Source organism: Arvicanthis niloticus, chromosome 1, assembly GCF_011762505.2.
Source record: "Arvicanthis niloticus isolate mArvNil1 chromosome 1, mArvNil1.pat.X, whole genome shotgun sequence".
NCBI lineage: Eukaryota > Metazoa > Chordata > Mammalia > Rodentia > Muridae > Arvicanthis > Arvicanthis niloticus.
In genome coordinates, this window is record NC_047658.1 from 19,502,851 (window position 1) to 19,526,486 (window position 23,636).

At 51.2% G+C, this 23,636-nt stretch overlaps 2 protein-coding genes and 1 long non-coding RNA gene across 6 annotated transcripts in view; 1 reads left to right on the forward strand and 2 right to left on the reverse strand.

Moving 5' to 3' along the window:
* The window catches only part of Grin2d (glutamate ionotropic receptor NMDA type subunit 2D), a 36,711-nt gene extending 27,527 nt beyond the window's left edge, over positions 1-9,184 (reverse strand). For 3 of the 4 annotated variants that reach the window (XM_076934285.1, XM_034499781.2, XM_034499790.2), the window contains exons 1-2: positions 5,476-6,341; positions 986-1,605 (exon numbers count right to left, since the gene is read on the reverse strand). In XM_076934285.1, coding sequence (XP_076790400.1) covers positions 986-1,605; positions 5,476-5,931 — 1,076 coding nt within the window. In that variant the 5' untranslated portion in view covers positions 5,932-6,341. Of the gene's footprint in view, positions 1-985; positions 1,606-5,475; positions 6,342-9,043 lie in introns of those variants that run through there. The other variant, XM_076934280.1, reaches the window with a different exon arrangement.
* Positions 9,185-9,196: 12 nt separating this feature from the next.
* On the reverse strand, positions 9,197-11,359 carry LOC143442375 (uncharacterized). The gene is made up of 4 exons (XR_013110500.1): positions 11,272-11,359; positions 10,437-10,483; positions 10,114-10,205; positions 9,197-9,322 (listed from the first exon to the last, which is right to left on the reverse strand). It is a non-coding gene; the product is annotated as an uncharacterized LOC143442375 (long non-coding RNA).
* Positions 11,360-12,188: 829 nt separating this feature from the next.
* Positions 12,189-23,285, forward strand: Kdelr1 (KDEL endoplasmic reticulum protein retention receptor 1). Its single transcript, XM_034486292.2, has 5 exons — positions 12,189-12,483; positions 13,139-13,239; positions 13,403-13,561; positions 21,553-21,805; positions 22,544-23,285. The coding sequence occupies exons 1-5, from the start codon at positions 12,393-12,395 to the stop codon at positions 22,576-22,578; spliced, it is 639 nt and encodes a 212-aa protein (XP_034342183.1). The 5' UTR covers positions 12,189-12,392; the 3' UTR covers positions 22,579-23,285.
* Positions 23,286-23,636: the final 351 nt, after the last annotated feature.

The window sequence follows — 23,636 nt, forward strand, 5'->3', positions numbered from 1 at the left end:
AAGATGTTGACTAACCAAAAAGGATGTGCCCTGTACAACCAGTGTGTCAGTCCTGGCCATGTGACAATGTTTTTACTTATGTGCGTCCCGTGCCCTCACATCATTTAAAGGTGCTTGCTCTTGGCTATGGTTTTCCCCCTTCCCTACACTGGGTCCACTCTGCCATGCCTATATCCCTGCTTCTACTGTGCAGAGAAGGGAACCATGGAATTACTGCATGGATCCCCAGTTTCCTGACAACCAGGACTGCCAGACTCATCTCTGGGGTATTTTGTGACAGAGGAACAAACTTCTGCCTTGCATGGGCCACTCAATCATTAGGTCTTGTTATCGCTGAGACTCACCTCATGGGGATTTATTTTATCTAGCCTAAGATGCTATCAATTGTCACTGTTTTTTTTTTTTTACTTACAAAACAAACAAGCAAATAAACCCAGAATCTCTGTCAATTAAAAGATAACTGACCAGTTATAGGATATATCTTGACTTCAAATATATATATATATATATATATATATATATATATATATATATATAATTTTTTGTCTTAGATATTTTTTTCCCTGTCTCCTGCCTACATCTCCAGATTGCTGCTGGGATAGCAAGTCTATACTGCCACAATGAACTAAAATTATATGTTTTTGTTTTGCTTTGCTTTATTTATTTGAAACAGGGTCTCATGCAGCCCAGGCTGGCCTCCAACTTGCTATGCATACAAGGACGACCCTGAACAACTAGCTGAGTCTTCTGCCTCCACTCCTAAAGGGCCTATCATCACCATGCCCAGCCTTAAGTTTACATATCCTGAAGTCACGCAATAATGATGACAAGATCTGTATATTAGGTGCTTTCCAAATTACCTGGCTGAGCCCCAGAAAGGAAACCCAGTTGCACCCGTTTACAGAAAAGGAAATCAGAACCTGGATGAGCTCCATCCCAGGTCACTGAAGAGCTAGTTCTCCCGGTATTCATTCCCGCCATTCACCTGTGCAGACTCTCCCCGCGGTGGGTGCGATTCTGGGCGCGGCAGTCATGGCCCAGCTCAGGCAGGAAGCCATAGTCTCGCAGCAGGGCCTGGGCACCTCTGGCCACCACCGCCACACCAGCAGCCACTCGACGTGCCAAGTCATCACGCCAGCCAGCAGAGCGCACTGCAAACAGCCCTGCAGGCAGTGGGGCACCTCCTGGCAGAAGAAGGGGCTCCCCAGGGACCCCGGAGCCCCCGCCTCCAGCCAGCTGGGGTCCCACCATGAACCAGACATAGCCAGGCCCAGTGAGGCCGGCCTCTTCTGCCGCCCGGAAAACAGGCTCTGCCTCCTCACGGGCACAGAAGAGCAGGCGGATCTGGGCACTGACACTACGGAGCTGTGCGCTCAGGACGGCCTCACCCGCCCCGGGGTCCAGTGTCAGCGCTCCTCGATGCTCCCAGCCCACCAGGCTGCCATCAGTCAGCACCTCGATGTATGACAAGAAGGCCCGATGGCCTGGGGCACGCGTGGTCACTGCCACAAAGGATGTCCAGTCGTACTCCTCCAGCACCTCAAAAATGACCTGCAGCTGTTGCTCTGTGGAGGAGCCAAGCTGCAGGAAGGTGGAGCCCTTCTCCTGTGGGAACAGGGAGGACCAGTGAGCGGACTGACCATAGTTGCCTGAGCCAGTGTCACCACACCTTCCACTACGGCTGCTCACTGGGCCTGGCTCCTTTTCCTTCTGCGCCACTGGCTTCCTCTGGTCATGTTTAGCCACATAACTGAGTTCTTTCAGGTTCACCTAAAAAAACTCACCCTGAACCTTACTCTCCTGTCTGAGGGCAGCTGTAGAGACCCAGAAGACCTAAGGCCTCACAGTCTCAGGAGGGATGTAGCCTGTGCTGCTCAGCATGTACAGGAAGGCTACCTCCAGTCAGGACTTCCTATTTGGATTTTATATGAATGAGAAACTTATGGGGTGAGCTGCTGAGGTTTGGGGGTTTATCTGGTGGCAGCATGTGATTTCAAAACCATGAATTCATCCCATGTCTTCCCAGCGGTTACTGATGTAGAGTTGCAAAGAGCAAGACTACAATTCCCAGCATGCAGTGGAGCGATGGCCCTTTAATTTCCCTCCTGACCCCATGTCTGCCATTTCTGTCTCTCTTACTGGCCTCTGCTCCTCAGTCAGAACCCTAAATAAGTATAAGAGCATTTAAATGAAGTTCGCTTTCCTTTTCTGTCCCCTCTCTGTCACTTAGGTCCATGGGCTTAAATATTGTCTCCAGCACTATCCAGCATGGTAGCCACTAGCCATGTGTAGCTATTCAAATTAAAATGAAATAAAACTGAAGAAATATATAGTTCCTCAGCTGCACCACACAAGTGCTCAACAGCCACCTGCGGCTTTGCAGCTGCCTGCTGGATGGAGCAGGTACTGTCCATCTTCATCACGCAGGTGTTCAGTGGACTATGCCCAAGGCTCTTATCCTTGGTTACAACCGCTCCCGTGCGCTTCAGACAAACCAATCCCACTTTCTAGTCTCCATTCCCAACCAAGGATTTCCACAAGTATCTAGGAACCAGCATGTCAAAAGCAATTTCCTGACTCTCTTCAACCCCTCTCCACTTTACAGCAGAACCAGCCAAACTCCCCCCTCCCTCCCTCCCTTCTTCCCTCTAAGATCTCATATATCATCAAATAAAACAGAAGATGACCCTGAACTTCTGCTCTTCTCGTTCCCTCGGGAGTGCTGGGTTTACAGGCATGCATCGCACCGCTACACCCGTTTACATGGAGGAGGGACCAGGACCTCATCCGTGCTAATCAAGCACTGTAGCAGCAAGCATACAGCCCTGGCTCCATCCTTTTCTGTTTTCCCCATACATACATGCAAACCACCTCCAAGACCTCCTGGCTGTATGCTCTAACCTGATCTTAGTGACTGTCTTTCTGATGGCCCCGCCCGCACCCCCCCCTCCGCCCTCCAGGCTCGCCAACATGGTTGCTCTTGCCTAGACATCTGCAGCTCTCTGGTACTTCTGCAGCCCCGCTCATGTCTTTTCGTTTGTTCTCCAAACAGCAACCAAAGGGATCATTTCAGAATATTAACTGGAACACATCTCTTCTCAACTGAAAACCTTCCAATAATTCTACTGTAGAATCAAAACCCAAGCACAGGGCCCTGCATGCACCAAGCCTCAGTGCCCATCTGAGCTCATCTGCTTCCCCAGCTCCTCGTCGGCTGCAGCCACTCTGCCTTGCTGTTTTCATACATAATGTTCTTCTAAGCTTTGCCCTTACCAGTTATCCCTTCTGGGGACACACTCCTCAGCTCCTCCATGCCTAGCCCCCCCTTCCCTTATCACCCTTTAGGGCCTGTGCAGACACCACCTCCTCTGGAGAATTCTCTTGATTACCATAGGGAACCTTAGCCTCAGTCATTCTTGCTTTCCCTTCGGGCAGATTTCACGATCTGTTGCTTAGTTTGTTTCCTTCATTAGAAATCAGGTTCCACACGACCGGACCTCCCCCAACTCAGTTTTATAATCCTGAACCTAACTAAACAGAACCCAGGCCTCACAAGCCTTCCTGCAACTACGTGCAAACAGCAATCAGATTTTCTCCTTTGGCATAGGCCAGTGGTTTAGTGCTGGGTACAAGACAGCTGTCCTGAAAAGAGGGGACTTCCCAGCATGCAGTGGAGACTCACAGAAGACCTCACCCCTCAGCTGGGATGGCTGTGAAGAAACTAGGCCTTGGCATTCATTGTAGCACAGCTGGAGCAGCAATGATAACCCTTTCTTCCACCCAAGGGCACTGAAGAAACTATATGTGTCCCTGAAGGTGACAGGCTACACACGGAGTGGATAGCAGTGTTCATTGGGGGCCCAGTCACCAGCAATGAAAGCACAAGGGGCCATGTATGCCAGTGTTCTATGGAGGTAGCAGCCAGGCCTACAACTCTATCTACAAATGTAGCCGAGAACAAAGAAGCCAGATAGAGGTCTTTCCCAGAATGTTTGGACAGACCTGAGGGCCCTGGGATGCAATGATACTCTGGGAACAAGGCCTTCCTAGCCGGCAACTGGCCGGATTAGGTTCCATGCACCCAGGCAGCTCCATCCTTCAGCCAATCCCACATCTAGTACACCCCTTCTCAGGTGTCATCTTTCTTTCTTTTTTTTTTTTTTTTTTGTTTTTTTGGGTTTTTTTTGTTTTTTGTTTTTTGTTTTTTTTTTAAAGTTTTATTTATTTTAATGAGTACACACTAGCTGTCTTCAGACACACCAGAGGAGGGCATCAGATCCTATTACAGATGGTTGTGAGCCACCATGTGGTTGCTGGGAATTGAACTCAGGACCTATGGAAGAGCAGTTGGTGCTCTTAACCTCTGAGCCATTTCTCCAGCCCAGGTGTCATCTTTCTAAGTCTGCAAATTAGGCCTAGTCCATGTCTCTTCTTTGGTACCAAAAGCCTACCACAACTCACTGTCCCCACCCAAGCCTCTGGAGGCAGACCTCTCTCCAGGCTACCACCAGGCCAGTCTCTCCAACTCCACTTCAGGTTTCTGGTTTTCTCTGGGTTCAAGATCCTCATTTCCATTTTGACAAGCTTTACAGTTTGACAAGCTCCTTCTCAAACCCCACTCCAAGGGCCTACTTCTTCCTTTCTCAGCAAAGTCCTGTCATCACATTGCTTGGAATGGGTCTACCCTCAGCCTTCTCCACTGGATCCCTCCCTTTCTCCTTTGAGTATTAGCTGGGTCCTTGGGCTTGGCCTGCCTTTCATCAGTTCACCTCTCAGAATGCATGGCTCTGCTCTCATTCCTAGACCTCTAGGCTCCAGGCCTCCAGCTGACCATCCACCATGCCCTCCTTCAGTACCTTAATAACTTCTCCCATGGTTCCTGTCTCTACCTTTCTGGACACAGATTCTTTATTAGACCCCACCTCTTTCTGAACCCCATTCCTTTCCAACTGACTCTTCCCCTCATTGGTTCAAGATCCATAACTCTAGTTTCTGACATTGTCATCACTCATTAAAATCTATCTCTTCTGCCATTGGTTTTTCCTCAGTCCTTACTGTAACCCACTTCCTTCCTGATTTTTGATCTGACCCTTGTAGGTGCCCCCTGAAAGGTGCTGTGAACCCTATAGAGCACATCTCTTTAAGTCAGACTCCTCACTATATAGACTTGACTCTTAACCACCAACCTGGATACTGACCAATGGGCGGCTCCACCCCCTAGTTACTGTCTCCGCCCTTATAAACACTCACCAACCTCGCTAAAACCCGCCCCCAAGTTATCATAGGTCCCGCCTCTCAAAGTCCGCCCCTCAGAGTCTTTTCCTTCAGCCTACGCAGGTACTGCCTCTCGACGAACCTCCCGCCCCAAGTCAATCAGTAAGACGTCCGATCCCTGACCGCGAGCCGCAAGGCCCCGCCCCGAGCTACAAGGCCCCGCCCCGAGGCCGGCCCGCCCCCCCCCGCGGTCGCGCGCACCTTGGGTGTGAGCACGAGCGCGGCGCCGCCGTGCACGGCCACGATGGGCAGGGAGGTCTGTGCCGACAGGAAGTCGAGAATGGGCGCGACGGCGGGCGCGCGCGAGTCGTCCTCGAACACCACGCCGTGCACGCGCAGCCCCGACAGCAGGTCGCAGAGCTGCAGCACAAGGCTGCGAGGGTCGGAGCCGTTGAGCACCAGCGCCACGGGCCGTACGTCCAGGCCCGGGCTGCGCACTGCCGCCGCCACGGCCGGGCCCAAGCGCGCCGCCTCGGCCGCGTAAGCCGGGCCCGAGAAGACCAGAGCCACGTTGAGCGGCCGCGCCCCGCCCGTGCCCCCGCCGGCCGCGCCCGGCCCCGGGACCTCCTCCGGGAACGGGCTGGCGCACGCCAGCGCCAACAGCAGCAGCATCTTAGCGGGGCCCCGAGGGCCGCGGGGGCCACCGGCGCCGCGCATCGCCTGCGGGCCCCGCCGGGCGGCCTCTGCGTGGACGGGAGGCGAGGGCAGAGCCCGAGGGGAGACACAGGAGAGATGGGCCGAGAGGGGAAGGTTGGGTGATGGAGAGAGGGAGGGGCCGACACAGAGGGAAACAGAGATGAGGGACAGAGATAAGGGAGAGCGAGACAGAGGGAGGAGACAGAGATCGAGAAACAGAGATAGGGAAGGTGACAGAGACAGTGAGAGCCAAATAGTGAGGGAGACGCAGAGTCAGGATGAGAGGGGAAAGTTGGGTGAGAGAAGGAGCGGCGGCAGAAGCATAGAGAGAAACAAATGAAGAGCAAGAGACAGGAAGAAATGGAGAGACAGAGAGGGAAAGAGGCAGGAGAGAGACACACAGACCAGAGACAAGAAGAGATAGCGGGAAAGGCAATGGAGGGAGTGAAAGGGAAAGATGGAATCCAAATAGAGGGAGGGGTGGGGGTGAGATGGAGGAATGGAATGTGGGAACCAGAAGGCACAAAGGCAGGAGGGGGTGAATAATGGGGTCAGGGAAGATACAGAGGTAAGGGGTGGGGAGGGAAGGCAGGCATGGAATGGACAGTGATCGTACAGATGGGAAAGAGACCCAGAGATGAGACAAAACCCAGGAACAGAACCAGAGTGAGAGCAAAGGAGAGGGGGACAACGAGAGATGGTCAAAGAGAGGGGGAAAGGGGCTCACAGGGACACAGACCCAGAAGAGGGAGAACGGTGGAAGATGGTAGTGAGGCAAGGAGAGATGCAGAGAGAAATATAGGGAGGCAGAGATGAGAAAGTTGCGGGGTATAGAAGGCAAGGCAGGGACCCACAGCCACCCAGAGTCATGCACACACCAACCTCAGGAAGAAGGAGTGGAGATAGAGAAAGGCAAGCAGAGCAAATGGAATACAGAGAAGACAGAAATAGCGAGGCAAGGCAAAGCCCCAGACCCCCACCCGGGAGGTGCCAGCACACATGAAAGCAAGGCAGAGCCAGGTGGTGGAGGGAATGAAAAGAAAAGGGCGAAAGTAAGGGGAAAGTAAGGGGGAAACGGGAGAGGAGAGGGGCCAGGTGTATGGGGGAGAGAGAGGGGAGAAATTAGTTGGGTATCCAAGGAGAGAAAATACCCACCACCCCAAGCCATTCTTAGCCCCCTCCTCCTGTCCCTGCTCTCTCATTTTCATTCTTGATGAAACTGAGTCACAGGCCAGTCTTGGGGTTGGGGGCACAGCTGTGGAGGGCTGGGGGGGGGGGCCCTGGCTTCCAGCCCAGAGCAATTTAGTAAATTAAAGGAAGAAGAGTGTTGCCTCTGGTGGCCCCTGTTGAATACTAGTTGCCTGGGGTGGGTGGGCTAGGATCCCAGGCTCCTGGGTACTAGGTCTGAGGAGGAGGCCCTGGGGGCTTGATTTCTGCTCCCATAAAGCTCCAAGGGCCTGCACTGGGGGCTTCCTGCATGGGCCAGGGTCCAGATACAGAGGGTTCTTTCTTGGCTGTCAGTCTCCTGTCTGGTTGCCATGGTAGCACAGGCCAGTCCACTCTAGACAGCAAGGGTTGGGGTAAAGGCCCACACCCCCTACCCTGGCTGGAAACCTCATCTTTCAAATCACCATTCTACCTTTCTGGAGGTCCTGGGACCCTGTCTCCCCAGGGAAGGGGGTGTCCTCTCCTACAGGCCATACCTCCTCCTGCCCCTCCTCTCCATTGCCTCTTCTTCCCAAGCAGCTGGCTCAGTCCCTGCTCAGAATAGCCCCCCTTTCTCCCCAAAATAACGCACAGCTGTGGCCTGGCCCCCGCGGGGTTAATACTGGCTCTTTCCCTGGTGGCTGCTCAGCTATCAGCCCCTCCTCCACTTCTCAGACCCTGGTCTCTGCTTTTTGGGGGGTCCAAAGTCCTTGTCACTGTGAGGCCTAGGAGGGCAGCCTCAGCCCCACCCCTGTCGGGAGGCAGTATTTTCACATAAAGGGTTCTTGAGGGCAACCTTTCTACTCAGCCCTCGTACCCCATTATCAGTCCTCTGAAAGCAAAGTCCCCGGAGCTCTCATCGGGGTTGGCAAAGTCCATACCGACCTCCACCTTGTGAGTTTAGCCTTCTATTTCCATCCTACAGGGGCCTAAGAAGCACCCCCCCCCCCCAGCCTGCTCTGTCAGGAGTGCTCACCCTCCCTAAATTTCTGACTGAACTTAGCCTGGCAGGTACCCCACATCACCTAGCACTGCAGCCCACTCATCTTTCTCAGGGCCCCAGCATCCTGGCCTCATCCTGTCCCAACTCCTAGGAGTCTTGGTTCCTGTCTTATTCTCCTTTAAGGAGCCCCCCCCTTTTTGCCTCAGACCCCATCAGTCCCAACATCCTTGCAGCTCACTAGCTCTGGCCTTCCCAGTTGTTCCCCTCATATCTTGTCCATAGTATAAGAAGGAAGGGGGTCTTTGTGTCTCCATTGCCCCTTAATCCATCATGGGAATGGGGAGAAGCTTTGACCAACAGCTCCCCCTCATTGTGCTGCAGGCGCTTCCTGTCCCCCCACTGCACACACACACACACACATACACACACACACACACACACACACACACACACACACACACACACATCCCCATCCCAGTATCCCAATCCTGAATCCTGGAAGGGCATTCCAGAACCTTGAGGAGGGGGTGGCTGCTTGGGGCTGGGTGGCGGTCACTGGACGCCCTCAAGGTCCTTGGCAGGGGTATTAATAGCAGACTCATAGTTCTGAGGTGGGAGGGGAAAGGGAGAGGAGAGAGGGATAGCCAAGCATGGGGAGACTGATGCAGGGAGGGGTATAGAGAAGGTGAGGTGGAGAGACTGACAGAGGTGGGATTCAGCTATGCGCAGCTGGGGACAGGGTAATGTGTCAGAGGAATAGGAGGCTTGGGTGGTTTTAAGGTGTAGAAACCCAGGAAAGGGGCAGTGATAGAGAGAGCGCGCGCAAGCAGATGGAAGACAGTCCCTGAGGGACAAGGGGGCAGAGACATTTGGTTTGCTTGCAAACCCCTTCCCTCCTCGAGGTCCCTGGCCAACTTTCCCTGCCCTAGATTGGAGGGGGCCATATCCCCACCCCCACCCCTGCATCCCCTGCCCCAGCCTTACCTTTTCATGACCCTGTTCTTTGGGGGAAATTGCTGGGGGGCCAGGACCGGAACCAGCGTCCAGAGACCCAAATATTCCGGCGGAGTGTTGGGGAGCTGGTTGGGGGCCAGGCCCAGGGCGGCAGCGGAGGCAGCAGCGGCGGCGGCAGCAGCGCAGGCGGCAGTGGCGGGGACCTTTTGCCTGTCCCGGCTCTGTCCCTCCTCTTCTTGATCCTGCCCTGCCCTGTCCCCCAAGGTTGCGGCCACCAGACTAGGCAAGGATGAGGCTACACATGTTGCGCTGGAAGTTGGGCCCCGGACATTGCAGAGGCTGTCGGGGTGTCCTCTTGCGGCCTGACCCCATGGGGATCCCCCTCCACCCACCTGGGGTGCCCCCCTTTGCCAGCTTCAGTCCGGGCTCCTCCCCTAGCTGGCATGTCCCATTACCTCTCCCTAGCTTATTGGCACCCCCTTTATGCTCTGAGCACCCCCTCCCTTGTCTCTGTCTGTCTGTCTGGGTCACCTCTGAAGCCAGTGGCTCGTGTGTATGTTTTATAAGGAGCGTGAGGCTGCCTATCAGGAGAACTGTTTGCCCATTCCCTGCTTGGCCACCTCCAGACCCCCCCTTTAGTGCCCCTACTCTCAAGCACAGGCAGAAACACACATGCAGATGCTCACACACACAATCTCACTTCCCCGGGATTCCCCCTCAACACCCCCGGAGCTTGATGAGGGAGACACACACACACACACACACACACACACACACACACACACACACGCTTGCGCAGGGCCCCAACATGGGCGTGTTGCCGCTGCTCTCAGTGGCTGTTTGGACAGACAGGAGGACACAGGCATCCGGGGACACACAGACACTCGGCTGGATGCAGGCAGGAGGCACAGAACCCAGGTGTACACCATCCATCCAGGTTTGGGGGCTCAGGGAACCGATTGGGGGCCCCGAGAGGTGCAGGCAGGAGGCTCAGGGTCGGTCCAGACAGACAGACCCCTCCTCCCTCAGATACCGCCGCTGCAGCCCTTACAGACACACCCCCCCACCAGCCAGCCTGACACCAAGACACATATCCTCACCTAGCAGATGGCTGTAGCACGAGAGACCCCTGTGGGCCAGGCGGACCCACCCAGGCTGATACCCCTCAACAGGGCGCTGCTGGCCGAGGAGGCTGCGGGCGCAGGCGGAGGGTGGTTGGTGGCAACGGCAGCGGCCGCGGCTTGCAGGAGCCAGAGCGGGAGGGACTCGCACACTCGCTGTTCTCGCACACTCACTCAGAATGCGATTAACATTCAGTCCCCGTCCCTCCCTGCCAGGAGACCCACAGCTCTCCCCCCCCCCGCCTTGGCTTCCCTAGGGACCACTCCTCCCATTAGATCTGAGGGAGGGGGCCAGCCCTTACCCCATTTCGAAGTCTCTGTTTTCCTCATGGGACACGAGACTGAGGGGCTGCAATGAAATAGGAGGAAGCAGAGGTAGATGGACAAGGACACGGCCTGGTACAGACAGTTTGAGACCTAGAGAGAGGGCTGGGGTCACTGCCACGTGCCCCTTCCCTCTTTTGCACTTCAACATCCGCCATATTAAGACCCATTCTATGAGTTTTATGGCGGCAGAGGCAGGATGCATGCTGACTGTCTATCTTGGAGCCAGGAGTCTAGACTCCAAATCCCTTATCCCTTGGACCCAGATGTCCAGATGCCAGCCCACCTTCTTCATATCCAAGGGACTAGACCCTAGTTCTTCTCCCCTAGACTGACCGCTGGATCCCAGTCCTCCTACCTCACTCAGACTGCAGCCCTCACCTTAGACCCACAGGGCTAGGCTCCCAGTTCCCTCCTCTCTCAGGCCTAGATGTCCACACTCCGGCCTTCTTTCTCAGGCCTAGGAGTCCAGACTCTGTCACGATTTTCTGTGACTTAGGGGTTTAGATCCCAGCTATCCTTTCTCCAAACCAGGGGTCCAGATTTTCCCTGGATTCCAAGCTTTGGATCTCTTGTTTCAGATTTGGGGTCCAATGCCTGGCCCTGTTCTCTCAGAACCAGAATTCTAGATACCAGACCACAGGTTTTCCCTTAGTCCTTCTCTCTCATACCTGGGGGCCAGATCTTGAGCAAGTTCTTCACTAAGGGACCACTTGATCAGGACTAGTCTCTCACAGCCCTTAAGCACTCAACTCCCTGGAGGACAGCTGCCTTCTTTGTCACAGGCACAACAATCCTAAACCACAACCCTACCTTTGAGGTCTCTGAGGTCCCATGAAGTCACCTGTCCATCTTGCCTCTGTTCGGACAGTCCTTAGTATCTGTAACATGGGAGGAGTGTGCTTCAGGATTCCTGCGTCCCTGAGAATGGAAGCTGAGGTGGGAGAAGAAAGGGGGGAGGCGGGGAAGGGAGAGGGAGACTATGAATGTGTAGGGGCTGGGACCTAGGCCTATGGCAATCGGATAGACTTCTGCCCTCATGCCCACTCCTGGAACCCTGCTTCTCGTGCCCTCAGATGTGGGAGGACACAGGGCATACTGTTTCTGAAAGATCCAGGACCTGACATTTTGGGTCTTAGAAGGGTGGGGTTATGGGTGTAGATAACCAGGCCAGAATGTTGAGCAATAAAGTGATTGTCAGGGTTAGGATTGCAGAGGTAGTATGCTCCGTCTGGATCCCCAGGTATGTGTCAGTGGGGCCTGGGTCTTCTCACTGAATTGGGACTAGAGAGCGCAGACAAAGCCAGAAGTCTACCCTCTTAGTCTCCAGGATTATTGTTGTTGTTGTTACTATTAGTATTAATAATTTGTGTAGGAATAGACTGTTACTGTGGAGGCCTGGGCCTGGAATGGGGGGTGGGGGGAGTCTTTCTGCTTCATCCTCCCAGTACGAAGATTACAGCCTGCCCCATCACCCAAGGCAGCTCTAGGATCTTTAGATTCAGAATTAAAACTCCAACATTCCTGCTTAAGGGTAGAGGTTAGGGGCCTCTCTACAGTTCCTTATTAAAGAGAAGGCACCTGGGAATGTAGGACCTTAAAGACCCTTCCATCAATTAGTAGAAGGCTGAGGAAAGCTTATTCGATACGACTCTGCAAGGCAGATGGAAGGCGCCAGAGGGCGGCAGAGAGTCAACCCGCCCTTGGGGTGGTGCTCCAGCCCAGACTCCTCCCTTCCCACCTCGGCCCTCCTCCCTTTTCTCCTAGCCAGCTTTACCACCAGCTCCGGCCTCGGCTAACCTTCCAGAGCCCCTTCCCCGGAGCTGAGCTACCGAAGGGCTTCTCTCCCGCCCTCAACCCAGCAGCACCGCAGCTCCGGGGCAGCCCGGCCAGCCAGCCTCCTCCCAGATCAGCCCTGCCCGAGTCCCCCAGTCATGAACCTCTTTCGATTCCTGGGAGACCTCTCCCACCTCCTAGCTATCATCTTGTTACTGCTCAAAATCTGGAAGTCCCGATCGTGTGCGGGTGAGAGCCCCCCCCGCGGAGAGGGGGCGGGAGCGGGCCGCCCTGGGGCCCCGGGAAGCCTGGAGCTCGGCAGGTCAGAGTCCTCCCGGACTGCCTGCTGGGGATCCCTCTTGTAGTTCTAGGGTCACCAGGGGGTCAGCTCCTTTTCCTAGACTAAGGGGTACACATAGTTTGGTGGGGGTGGCTTCGGGCGCTCAGTTCAACCTTCTGCAGCACCCTTTGGGACAGCTATGGGTGTTCCGGGTCTGGGAACTAGGAGCCATGGCAGGCGGGGAGGTGGCTGGGAGTTGGTGACGTGGACTGTGGAAGGCCAGGAAGGGAGAGGGAGGAAGGTGACCGACTGGGAGGTTGAAGTCAGGAAGGGCTCTCCCTGGGTCCCAATGTAGGTCCAGACTGTCAGGGGAACCTGAAGGAGACATTAGTACCGGTGAGGCCTAGCCTGGGATGGAGCCTCGGTCTGTAGTATTTTTTGGGGCCGGCTGCCCCCTGGCTGTGGATAGTGGGAAAGGGCCGTGCTCAGGCTGAAAGGCCTTTGGGGACCGCCGTGTTCTAGAGTTCCAGCCGGCTGGCCCAGGCGCTGCATGTTGATTTATTATTGCCCAAGTAGCCCACCTCCAGCTCCCCCCCACCCTGCCCCTCGTTCTGTCTTAACCAGGCATTTCAGGGAAGAGCCAAGTCCTATTTGCTGTGGTGTTCACTGCCCGATATCTGGACCTGTTCACCAACTACATTTCACTCTACAACACTTGCATGAAGGTAAAGTTGCAGTCAGCCCCCTGTGGCCAGGGATCAGGGAAGAGTCACTAAAGAGGCTTGGGCCTGGACATATGGTCTGAGGGAGGTGGGCTGGGAACATGATTTCTCACTCACGACCTGAGGCTCTACCTGTGAGCTGAGGTGCCCTGTACCCTCTTATCAGGTGGTCTACATAGCTTGTTCCTTTACCACGGTGTGGATGATCTACAGCAAGTTCAAAGCCACTTACGACGGGAACCACGACACTTTCCGGGTGGAGTTCCTCGTCGTTCCTACTGCTATTTTGGCGTTCCTGGTCAACCATGACTTCACTCCTCTGGAGGTAGGTTTCTGCTGGGACTGTGTAGTGGTTGGGCAGGGGTAGAGTGTCTGACAGCAGGCCCTGTCAGGTGTCTTCCTCTACAGTTGCTGAGGCTTCCTCATTCAGGAGCGACATGCTCGGCCTAGGTTCGAGGTGGCAGACGTTGTGAGCACAGTCACAACACTGCATAGCACGTGCTGCTCTGAGCAGTTAACGTATGCTGGCCAGCTGAGGAAACGGATCCTTAAGTCGTCTGATTGTCCTAGGGTGCCCAGTCCAGTAAGAACTGGGCTGCCGAGGGTTAGTTGGGAATAGCAAGCAGAACTCTGGGGTGAGGTCACTTGAATTTAAATCCCAGATCCACGTGGTATTTTTAGTTGTTTTTTTTGTTTTTTGTTTTCCCTCCCAGGAAGTGTTGGAGATAAAGTCTAGGGCCTTGTGTGTGTGAGGCCAGTGCTTTGCCCTCAAGCCACTGTCAATCATTGGTGTTTTGAGATAGGGCCTGGTTTAGAACTTACAATCCTCTTGCTTCATTGCCTGGATTATAGCTGTATGTCACTGCCCCTGATTGGGAGCTCTGATTTCTACTATAATGACTTCAGCCTGTGACTTGTCTTTTCTTTGCCTCAGTTTCCCCACTGTAAGATGGGTCATGAGAGGGTTACTGAGTTCAGGGTTGCCTGTTGGTTATATACAGAGACTCTGGAGCTGAGGTACAGGGATTAGAAGCTTGCTTCTTCAACTGGATGTTGGTGGGGCTATGGACCAGTGTACACTTGGCTTTTGTAACATGGGGAAAAGAGTAGCTGGAGCGATGGCTCCAGCACTAAAGGCTGGCAGCAGCAAAAAAGGACACACAACCAAAAGGCAAGATGCAGTCAGTCCGTACCTTTTAGCATCCTTCTGCCTGGTGCAGGATGGAGCCTCGGTCCTGTGTACCACTGAGCACTCCAGCTCACTCAGCTGTGATGGGAGGTTAATGTGTTTAGAGCGGTCTAGTTTAAGATGGGAAAGGACCAATCAGCATTTGTGGAGGGACTGGCTAGTCCTTGTATGGTATGTCTGCCTCCAGGTGGTAGCTGTTTGGATTTTTAACCCTTTGGTGTTTTGGTTGGGTCTGTATGTATCATCAGCTGGAAGTCCTTCCCTTTGCAGCCCACTCCTGTCTTACAGGGAGCCAGCCCTGGGGGTCAGATAGGCTGAGGTTTTCAACAGAAGCTGAAATTTGGGAGTCCTCGGACAAGATCTAGCTTTAAAGTTTTAGCCATATATTCAAGATATATTTCTTTTTCCTTCTCTCTTATTTTTAAGTCTCCACAGAGATTGTTAAAAATTACTGGTGCCAATTGCCATGGTGGGGTATTGGGAAAAAAATTTTTTTTTTTCTTTTTTGATGTCTTTGAGATGAGATTGCTCTGTAGCTCTGGGTGCTCTGTAGACCAGACCAGGCTTGCCTCAAACTCTAGAGATCTGCCTGCCTCTGTCTCCTGAATTTGAGTGCTGGGATTAAAGAAAGGCATGTTCCATCACCACACCAGGAGAAATGTTTTCAATTAGCAATAATTGCACCTTGGATAAACTTTATTGGCTATGATATTGCTACTGTGCAAAGCTCAAAAATGTATTAGTAAAAGCACTATGCAGACTGAAGTCAACATTGGTCCACGGGCCCGCAGAAGTACCAGGGGGAGGGTGGTTGTCGTACTGGGAGCCCAGCTAGATCCTGACTGCAAATGCACCACTACCACCGTGGCACGGGCATTACCTCAACGGTTGATTTATTCCCTACCACAGCCAAGTTGGGGTCACTCAACTCATTCTCCTGGTTGGGAGACTGACTGAGGTGGGATAAGCAGAGAGGGTGACTGTCTTCTGAGTCTATGCTAGTAAATAGTACACTCTAAGAGGGGAAAATTTTTTAAGACAAGATTTTGCTGTGTAGGCTAGAATGGCCATCAGTTTAAATTAAAACTCTTGCTTCATCCTCCCAAGAGCTGGGATTACAAGCCTGTCCCTCACAGCTGTCAGGGTGCCTGTGTTTAATCTGAGGTGGAAACAGGTAGATCTCAATGAGTTCCCAGCCAGCCAAGAATATATAGTGAGACCATGCCCCTAAATGAATGAGTGAATTAATAATCATACAAATAAATGAAACAAAATAAAGTTCAGATTCGGGGCTAGAGGCAGCTCAGCAGTTAAGAGTATTCCCTGTTCCTGCAGAATTTGGCCCCCAGGACTTGACTTGTATCAGGCAGTCACAGCTACCTATCACTTAAGTCCAGGGGGTCCTATGCTATTTTTCTGTCCTCCACAGGTACCCACTGTCTATGTGGCATTCACTTATATAGGCATACAGACATACACATAAATAAAAATAAGAACAGATCTTAAAGAATTCATGTGTCTGGAGAGAAATGATTATGAGCATGTCCGAAGCATGTGGTCCGGTTTTTAACACACACATACATATTTGGTCCCAGTCATCTGACTCCAGTTCCAGGGAACCCAATATCCTTTTCTGACCTCTGTGGCACCAGGCATAAACATAACATTGATACACATTAATTTAAAAAATTTAGCTGAGCATGGTGGTTCACACCTTTAATCCCAGCATTCAGGTAGCTGAAGCAGGTGGATCTCTGGGTTGAAGGACAGCCTGGCCTATGTGAGTCAGTGTCTGTCTGTCTGTCTGTCTGTCTGTCTCTCTCACACACATACACATACACACAAAATAAAGAAAAAAAAACATAGTAACACACATGAAATAAATCTAAAACATTTAAAAAATAATTCAGATATCAAATAGATAAAGTTCAACAGGCCTGTTTTTTTGTATTTCTGTGCTTCAGTCCCTAGGGTCACCTCAGGGATGAGAGCTGAGGGCCGATCAGCCTAATGGGTATATTTCTTGAAAGGTCACCTGGAGGAGTCTGGATAGTCAAGGGAATAGGCCTGGAGTCCTCCTGCGGGGAGTGGGGTTCTTAGTTTTTGGGTCCTCAGTTTGCTCATATGTATAATGAGGATTATAGCTGGACCCACCTTGAAATATTAAGGCTGAAGCCAGTTAGTGTCCCATGGTGTAAGAGAGTTTCTAGATTGTTACCAGCATGTCCTGTCTTTCTCACTTCCTTCTCTAAACCAAAACAACTGGGGAGAAGCCACAGCTGCCACCTGACTTTGTTCTCAGAAGGGAGGTTTCGGGTATGTAGCTGATCGTGTACCCAGGTGGGACTTTCAGAGAGCAGGGCCTTTGAAGAGGCTGTGATGACCTGGTCATCAAGGTGGCTGTCCGTGCTCTCTTAAGGGTGGCTTTGTTGTACATGGGCATCCCTTTGTAGCTGCTCACTTTAGGTGACTCATTGCCTCCCTAGTTCAGGAGCTGTGCCTGGTGCTGAGGACCCTGGGGTGAACAAGACACAAGTTCCAGGCCTCAGAGGATTCACAGAAAGGAGCCATGACAGGATGGCATGCAATGTACAGTGAACAAATAGTGTGTAGTGACAGTGGGTTCCTGGGTACAGTGCTGGCCTGGGCTGTCATGGAGCCAACAGCCCAGGCTTTCTAACAAGATTCTTTCAAAAAAGTAAACAAAGAGGCCAGGTTTGGTAGAACATGCCTTTAACCCCAGCACTTGAGAAGTTGGAGACTCTCTGTGAATTCCAGGCCAGCCAGGCTATATAGTAACACCTTGTCTCAAAACAACATAAAACAAAGCCCCCCAAACAAAACGATGTAGGAGAGGTGGTTCAGTGGTTGATTACTTGTTTTGGGTTTGGTTTTTTTTTTTTTTTTTTTTTGTATTTTGAGACAAGGTCTCTCTGTGTAGCCTTGGCTGTCATGCAATTTGCTCTGTAGGCCAGGTTGACCTCAAATGTGGAGAGTTCTGCCTCCCGAGTGCTGGGATTAAAGGCACGTGCCACTTCATGTGCTGATTTTTGCAGAAGACTTTGTTGGCTTCAGCTCCTAGCACATAGTGGCTAACATCTCCCCGGAAGTTCAGATCCAGGGAATCTGATATGCTCTTGTCCTGAGCACATGTGGTGCACATACATACACTCTGATGCACACACACACACATAAATAGGGCTGGAAAGATGGCTCAGTCATTATAAGCACTTGCTAATATTTCAATGCTGGGGTTAGATTCCCAGCACCCATATGGTGGCTGGAAGTCTCCTGTTAACTCCACTTCCTGGGGATCTGGTGTTCTTTCTCCTCTGGTCTCTGCAGATACCATGTAGGGCAACGTGTAGGGCAAGCTAAACATGAAAATTCAAAGTCTCTTCTGAGATGCATTCAATCACTTAACTCTAATCCCCTATAAAAGAAAAGCAGATCACATACCTCCAACATCACAGGATAGACATTACTACTCTAAAATGTCAGAGTGAGGAAATACTACACATAAACATTTTTATGTGTGTAGGTGCCTTCAAGTTTTCATTGCTGTGAAGAGACATCATGACCAAGTCAACTCTTATAAAGGACAAACATTTCACTGAGGCTAGCTTACAGCTCCTGAGGTTTAGTCCTTTATCATCAAGGTAGGAAGCGTGGTGCTAGAAAGGAGCTAAGAGTTCTATGTCTTGACCCACCTGCAGCCAGGAGAGGACGGTCTCCAAGGCAGTTAGGAGGAAGGTCTCAAAGGCCGCCCTTACAGTGATGTACTTCCACCAACAAGGCCACACCTTCTAATAGTTGCCACTCCCTAGGCTTAGCACATTCAAACCACTACATTCCACTCCCTGGCCCCATAGGATTGTTAAAACTCGAGTCTATGGGGGCCATGCCTAGCCATAGCATAATGCAAAATACATTAGTCCAATGTCAAAAGTCCCATAGTTTATAACAGTCTCAACAATGTTGAAAGTTCAAAGTCTCTTCTGAGATTCATCCAGTCGCTTAACTCTAATCCCTATAAAATCAAAATTAAAAAGCAGATCACATACCTCCAACATCACAGGATAGACTTTACTACTCCAAAATGTCAGAGTGAGGAAATACTGGACTGAAGCAAGACCCAAAAAAACCAGCTGGGCAAATTCCAAACTCTGCATCTCCATGTCTGATGTCAAAGCACTCTTCTGATCTCCAACTCCTTTCATCTTTGTGGACTGCAAAAAAACTACTTTCTCTTTGGCTGGTTCCACTCCCTGTTAGCAGCTTTCCTCAGAAGGAATTCCACGGTTCTGGCATCTCGAACATCTTGGGGTCTCCAAGACAACTTCAGTTTGACAGCTTGTGTTCCAATGTCTAGGATCCACACGTGATCTTCTGGGCTTCTCCAGCTCTGTCCTCTGTAGCACTCTAGGCTCTGGCTGACCCCACTTTACTGCTGCTGCTGTTCTTGTGATCATCCCATGGCACTTGCATCTCCAATACAGTGGGGTCTTCTACTGCAACTAGGCTTCACCAATAGCCTCTCATAGGCTTTCTTCATGGTGCCAAGCCTCAACTCCTTTGCATGACCCCTTCAGTCCTGGGCCGTCAACTGCAGCTGAGGCTGCATCTTCACCAATGGCCTTCCATGGCCTCTCACAGTGCCAAGCCTCTGCTCTTCATGACACCTTCATGCTTTCAAAACCAGTACCACCTGGATGACTCTTAGACATTACCAAGTCCAGCCACAGCACAAGGTACAACCCTGGCTGCCTCTAGAACACAGCTTCTTTGTTCTTTCAGAAAACACTTCCCAGAAGATTTCTCCTCAGTAATGCTGTTCTTTTCCTAACTTCTTAGCTCCAGCTAACCAGATATCAATTGTCCCAGTAGTCCCTTCTACTCTTGACTCTAAAGCCAGAGCCATGTGGCCAAAGCTGTTGAGTTCTGCAGCTTGCAGGAGCTAGAACATTGGCACCCCTCCCCCCTTTTAAAAAATATTTATGTATATGAGTACACTGTCATTGTCTTCAGACACACCAGAAGAGGGCATCAGATCCCATTACAGATGGTTGTGAGCCACCATGTGGTTGCTGAGAATTGAACTCAGGACCTCTGGAAGAGCAGTCAGTGCTCTTAACCACTGAGCCATCTCTCCAGCCTGGCCCTTATTCTATTACCAGCTTTCTGTTTTCTAACTCCTTCACTGTCTAAGTTTGGCTGTCTTAGAACTTACTTTGTAGATTGACCTTGAGATCTGAATGGCTCTGTCTCCTGAATGTTGGGCAAAGCCATGCCTGGACTTAAGCTTTTCTTTACCTGGTACTTGCTATGTACCAGGCTGACCTTGAACTCAGAAATCTGCTTGCCTGTGTCTCCTGGGATTAAAGGTGTGTACCACTATGCCTGGACCTCAGCTTTTCATTATAGATCTTAATCAAGTTGAAAACAGAATAGCCATCACAATCTGACCCTTGTCAATTTGACACGTAATCCAGTCTCCTTATGTTCAAATGAAAACAATGACAAGGTCATAATAATGTCTAACATGGTGTAACTCTCCCTCAGACAACTGCAAGTGCAGAAGTCTATCGGGATCTTGCCTCGAGGTCACCATTCCCTTAATTCCATCTCATATCCTTGAACACAAGATTTAGCTTCATTGCACTTCCTGGTGCCCCTTTACTCTTTGAACCATACATTTTGTATTTTTCCTTTCTAAGCTTGCTACACTTGATCAAAATACTCTTCAAGATAGAAAACCAGAGGACAAAGTCTATGCTAGGCATTTCAGAGACTTCCTTTGTTAATGCAATTAATTGAAATTCTCTTTACCTTAGACTCAGGTAGACTCTTCAGACAAGGGCAAAAAGGAACATTCTTCACCAAAACATAAGAATGATCTCTAGAGTTCAAATCACCCTCAGCACCAGTGCCTTCCATATTCCTATTAGCGTGCCCCATTATGTCCCACTTAAAGCATTCCACTACTTTCCAAATCCGAAGTCCTAAAATCCACATTCCTCCAAACAAAAGCACGGCCAGGCCTATCACAGCAACACCTCAGTCCCTGGTACAAACTTCTTTCTTAGTTGGGGTTTCACTGCTGTGAACCATGACCAAGGCAACTCTTATAAGGACAACATTTAATTGTAGCTGGCTTACAGGTTCAGAGGTTCAGTCCATTATCATCATGGTGGGAGCATGGCAGTGTCCAGGCAGGCATGATGGGGAGGAGCTGAGAGTTTTACATCTTGATTCAACTGCAGCTAGGAGGAAGGGTCTCAAAGCCCACCCCCACAGTGACACATTTCTTCCAACAAGGCCACACCTCCTAATAATACCACTCCTCGGGCCAAGCATATACAAACCACCTCAGTGGGTATTTTACCTGCATGTATGTCTGTGCAGTGCATATATACCTCATCCCCACAGGCCAGAAGAGGGTGTTGGATCTCCTGAGACTGGAGTTATAGTTGTGGGTGCTGGGAACCAAAACCAAATCTTCTAGATATGCAGCCAGTACTTTTAGTCAAATTTTTAAAATTTTAAATAAAACAAATAATCTGAAAAGGCAGATTGTCAAGAGTCTTGGAGGAAGAATGTCCAAGGTGGGCCTTTTCTAGGAAGTGACTGGCTGATGAGGAGGGCTCAGCGGGATGATATGCTGGGGTAGGGCACGTACAAAGGCCCTGTGGCAGGAGGAAACGTGGTCTGTACTGCCCAGAGAGAGAGAGGGAAAGGTCTGGAGTCTAGATTTTATTCTGAGTAGTAACAAGCCACCAGGGAATTTTAAGCAAGGATAACAGTATGTTTTTTGGGGGGAGGGTGTTTCTGTGTAGCCTTGGCTGTCTCACTCTAGACCAGGCTGAATGAGACCACAGAGATGGGGAGAGGGGATGGAGCTGGGTGCCTTCTGCTCTTGGGGGATGTAGATGAGAAGTGCTGGAGTGGTCGCTGGAGTGGTCGTGGGAAAGGGTCTGATTGTCCCAGGCTTTAGTTAGAGGGCTGTGGTGATGGCCTGGTGGTGTGGGCTTACTAGGATGCGGCACATCTTGAGTGCTAGAGTCTGTTCATAGTGCTTGTCCTGTGATGCTGCTGACAGTTCCTCATCCTGTCCCTTACCTCTGCAGATCCTCTGGACTTTCTCCATCTACCTGGAGTCAGTGGCGATCTTGCCACAGTTGTTCATGGTGAGCAAGACGGGTGAGGCGGAGACCATCACCAGCCATTACCTGTTTGCACTGGGTGTCTACCGTACACTCTATCTCTTCAACTGGATCTGGCGCTACCACTTCGAGGGCTTCTTTGACCTCATCGCCATTGTTGCTGGCCTGGTCCAGACAGTCCTCTACTGCGATTTCTTCTACCTCTATATCACCAAAGGTAGCTGGGGTGCAGGGCTGGCTGAAAGGGGTCTGCTCTCTCCCCATTCCTGTATTCCATGGGCCCGGGTCTGTTTATTCCTAAATATCACTTGAGGGATGGGGCTCAGGTGATACTTAGGATAGGGAGGGTCACTGACTGGGTGAAGGCAGGCATACATTCTTGGGGTGATGAGTTACAAGGCGGGCCCTGCCTTAACCAGGGCCTGTGGGCATCTTAAAGTGATGTTTAAGCAAAAACCTAAAGACCAGGAATCAGTTTGTGAAGGAAAGAGTCAATAAGGCCAAGTCTGTCATTTCAGCACCATGGAAGCTAAGGCAGGATTGTGTTGAGCTTCAGGCTAGCCTAAGAATCACAAAACATAGAGAGTCTGGGACAATCAAGACAAGAGCTTGGAGGTCAGGTTGTTCTCGGGCCCAAGAATTAAGGCTTGGAATGTTGGAAGGGGTCAGTGGTCATTGTCTAGTCAACCCTGCTAGTCCGTCTGCCCCTTTCTGTAGCGATCCAGGTTTCTAGTCAGCACTACTGAAAACAGAGCATGCTCGAGGCCTCCTTTCCTCAGGCCTTATGACAAAGTCATGATTCTTGTTCCACCCCTGGTTGATCTAGACTCAACCTAGTAGTTCAGGATGCAGAGTTCTGGGGGTTCCCTCTCCTTGTACAGCAGACCTTGCTCAGGGTGGGAGGTGCCCCTCTGTAGGGTGGAAGGTAAGGCCCACCTTGTCTCTCTCTCCACAGTCCTAAAGGGGAAGAAGCTGAGCTTGCCGGCATAACCCTGGCCTCACGAGCCTTCTCCAAGGCAGGGCAGGAGGCAGAGGAAGGCTGCTGGAGACCAAGAGCCTTCCTATTCAGAGTTGACTTTGTAAAGAGCTCACTTTTCCTGGCTTCCCATCCCTCCAGCTGGGTTTTGGGGTCCATGGAAGACCCCTCTCCTGGGGAGTTCAGGACCTGAGCTGTTTGTAGCCTTTTGCCTTTTAGAGAAGAAAAACAAAAAACAAATCTTTCCACTATTTAGTTTTTGATTCTGATGACTTTTTTCTCTTCTACCTGGCCCTGATTTTTTATAAACTGTGTTTTGAGTGTTCTCTGGATCAGGGCCAGGGGAGGTCGACTCCCTTCTCCAAGATCCCACCCCAGCCCCATGGTTGCCAAACACTACGTCTGCCAATGTCTGACTGCCCACCTTGGCTGTGACCACGATGCTCCCTTCATGAAGTTCCTGAATTGGTGGTAAGAAGGAAGAAAGTTAAGGAGGGTCTCATAATTTTTCATCCCCAGAATTTGTTAGCTTTTTGTGTGTGGGGGAGGGTAGGGCATGGTTGTCCTGTTTTTGATAAATTAGGGGAAGCTATGGGCTTAGGCAAGGGAAAGAGGCTGGCTGACCCAGGTGGTGACCCAGACTACACTCTAACACCATGTTTTTGTACAGAATTTGATGGCTGATTCTTTGTTCTCTTGAAATAAACCAAGAAAAAGTGTCCTTCTCTTTGCTGTTCCCTGCCCATTTTGGTTTGTACTGGGCCTGCTCTACTTTTGCATCATGGACCTTCTAGGGGTAATCAACAATCTGGACGGAGCAGGAAGGTGAGAAATGGGGTTCCTAGGATCCCTAGTAGACGTTGACGCCTTGAGGGTGTGCAGGGAAGAGGTTGGGAGAATCTGATTGTTTAGTATAGAAACTTGCCTGATGACTGTCCAGACCTAACTACCACAGAGGACCTTGAAGACAAATGCATCTCCCAGCCCGTGGATGGAATAGCCTCCATCTCCCCCCAGTTAGCATTTACAAAAAATTGTTTCATGTGTATGAGTATTTTGCCTGCATGGATGT

What these genes read in the sequence shown, in the direction of transcription:
- Kdelr1 (XM_034486292.2), top strand. Translation starts at nt 12,393, where the DNA reads ATGAACCTCTTTCGATTCCTGGGAGACCTCTCCCACCTCCTAGCTATC. An exon ending in ATGACTTCACTCCTCTGGAG is followed by an intron (nt 13,562 to 21,552) that starts GTAGGTTTCTGC and finishes TTACCTCTGCAG; the next exon opens with ATCCTCTGGACTTTCTCCAT. An exon ending in CTACCTCTATATCACCAAAG is followed by an intron (nt 21,806 to 22,543) that starts GTAGCTGGGGTG and finishes CTCTCTCCACAG; the next exon opens with TCCTAAAGGGGAAGAAGCTG.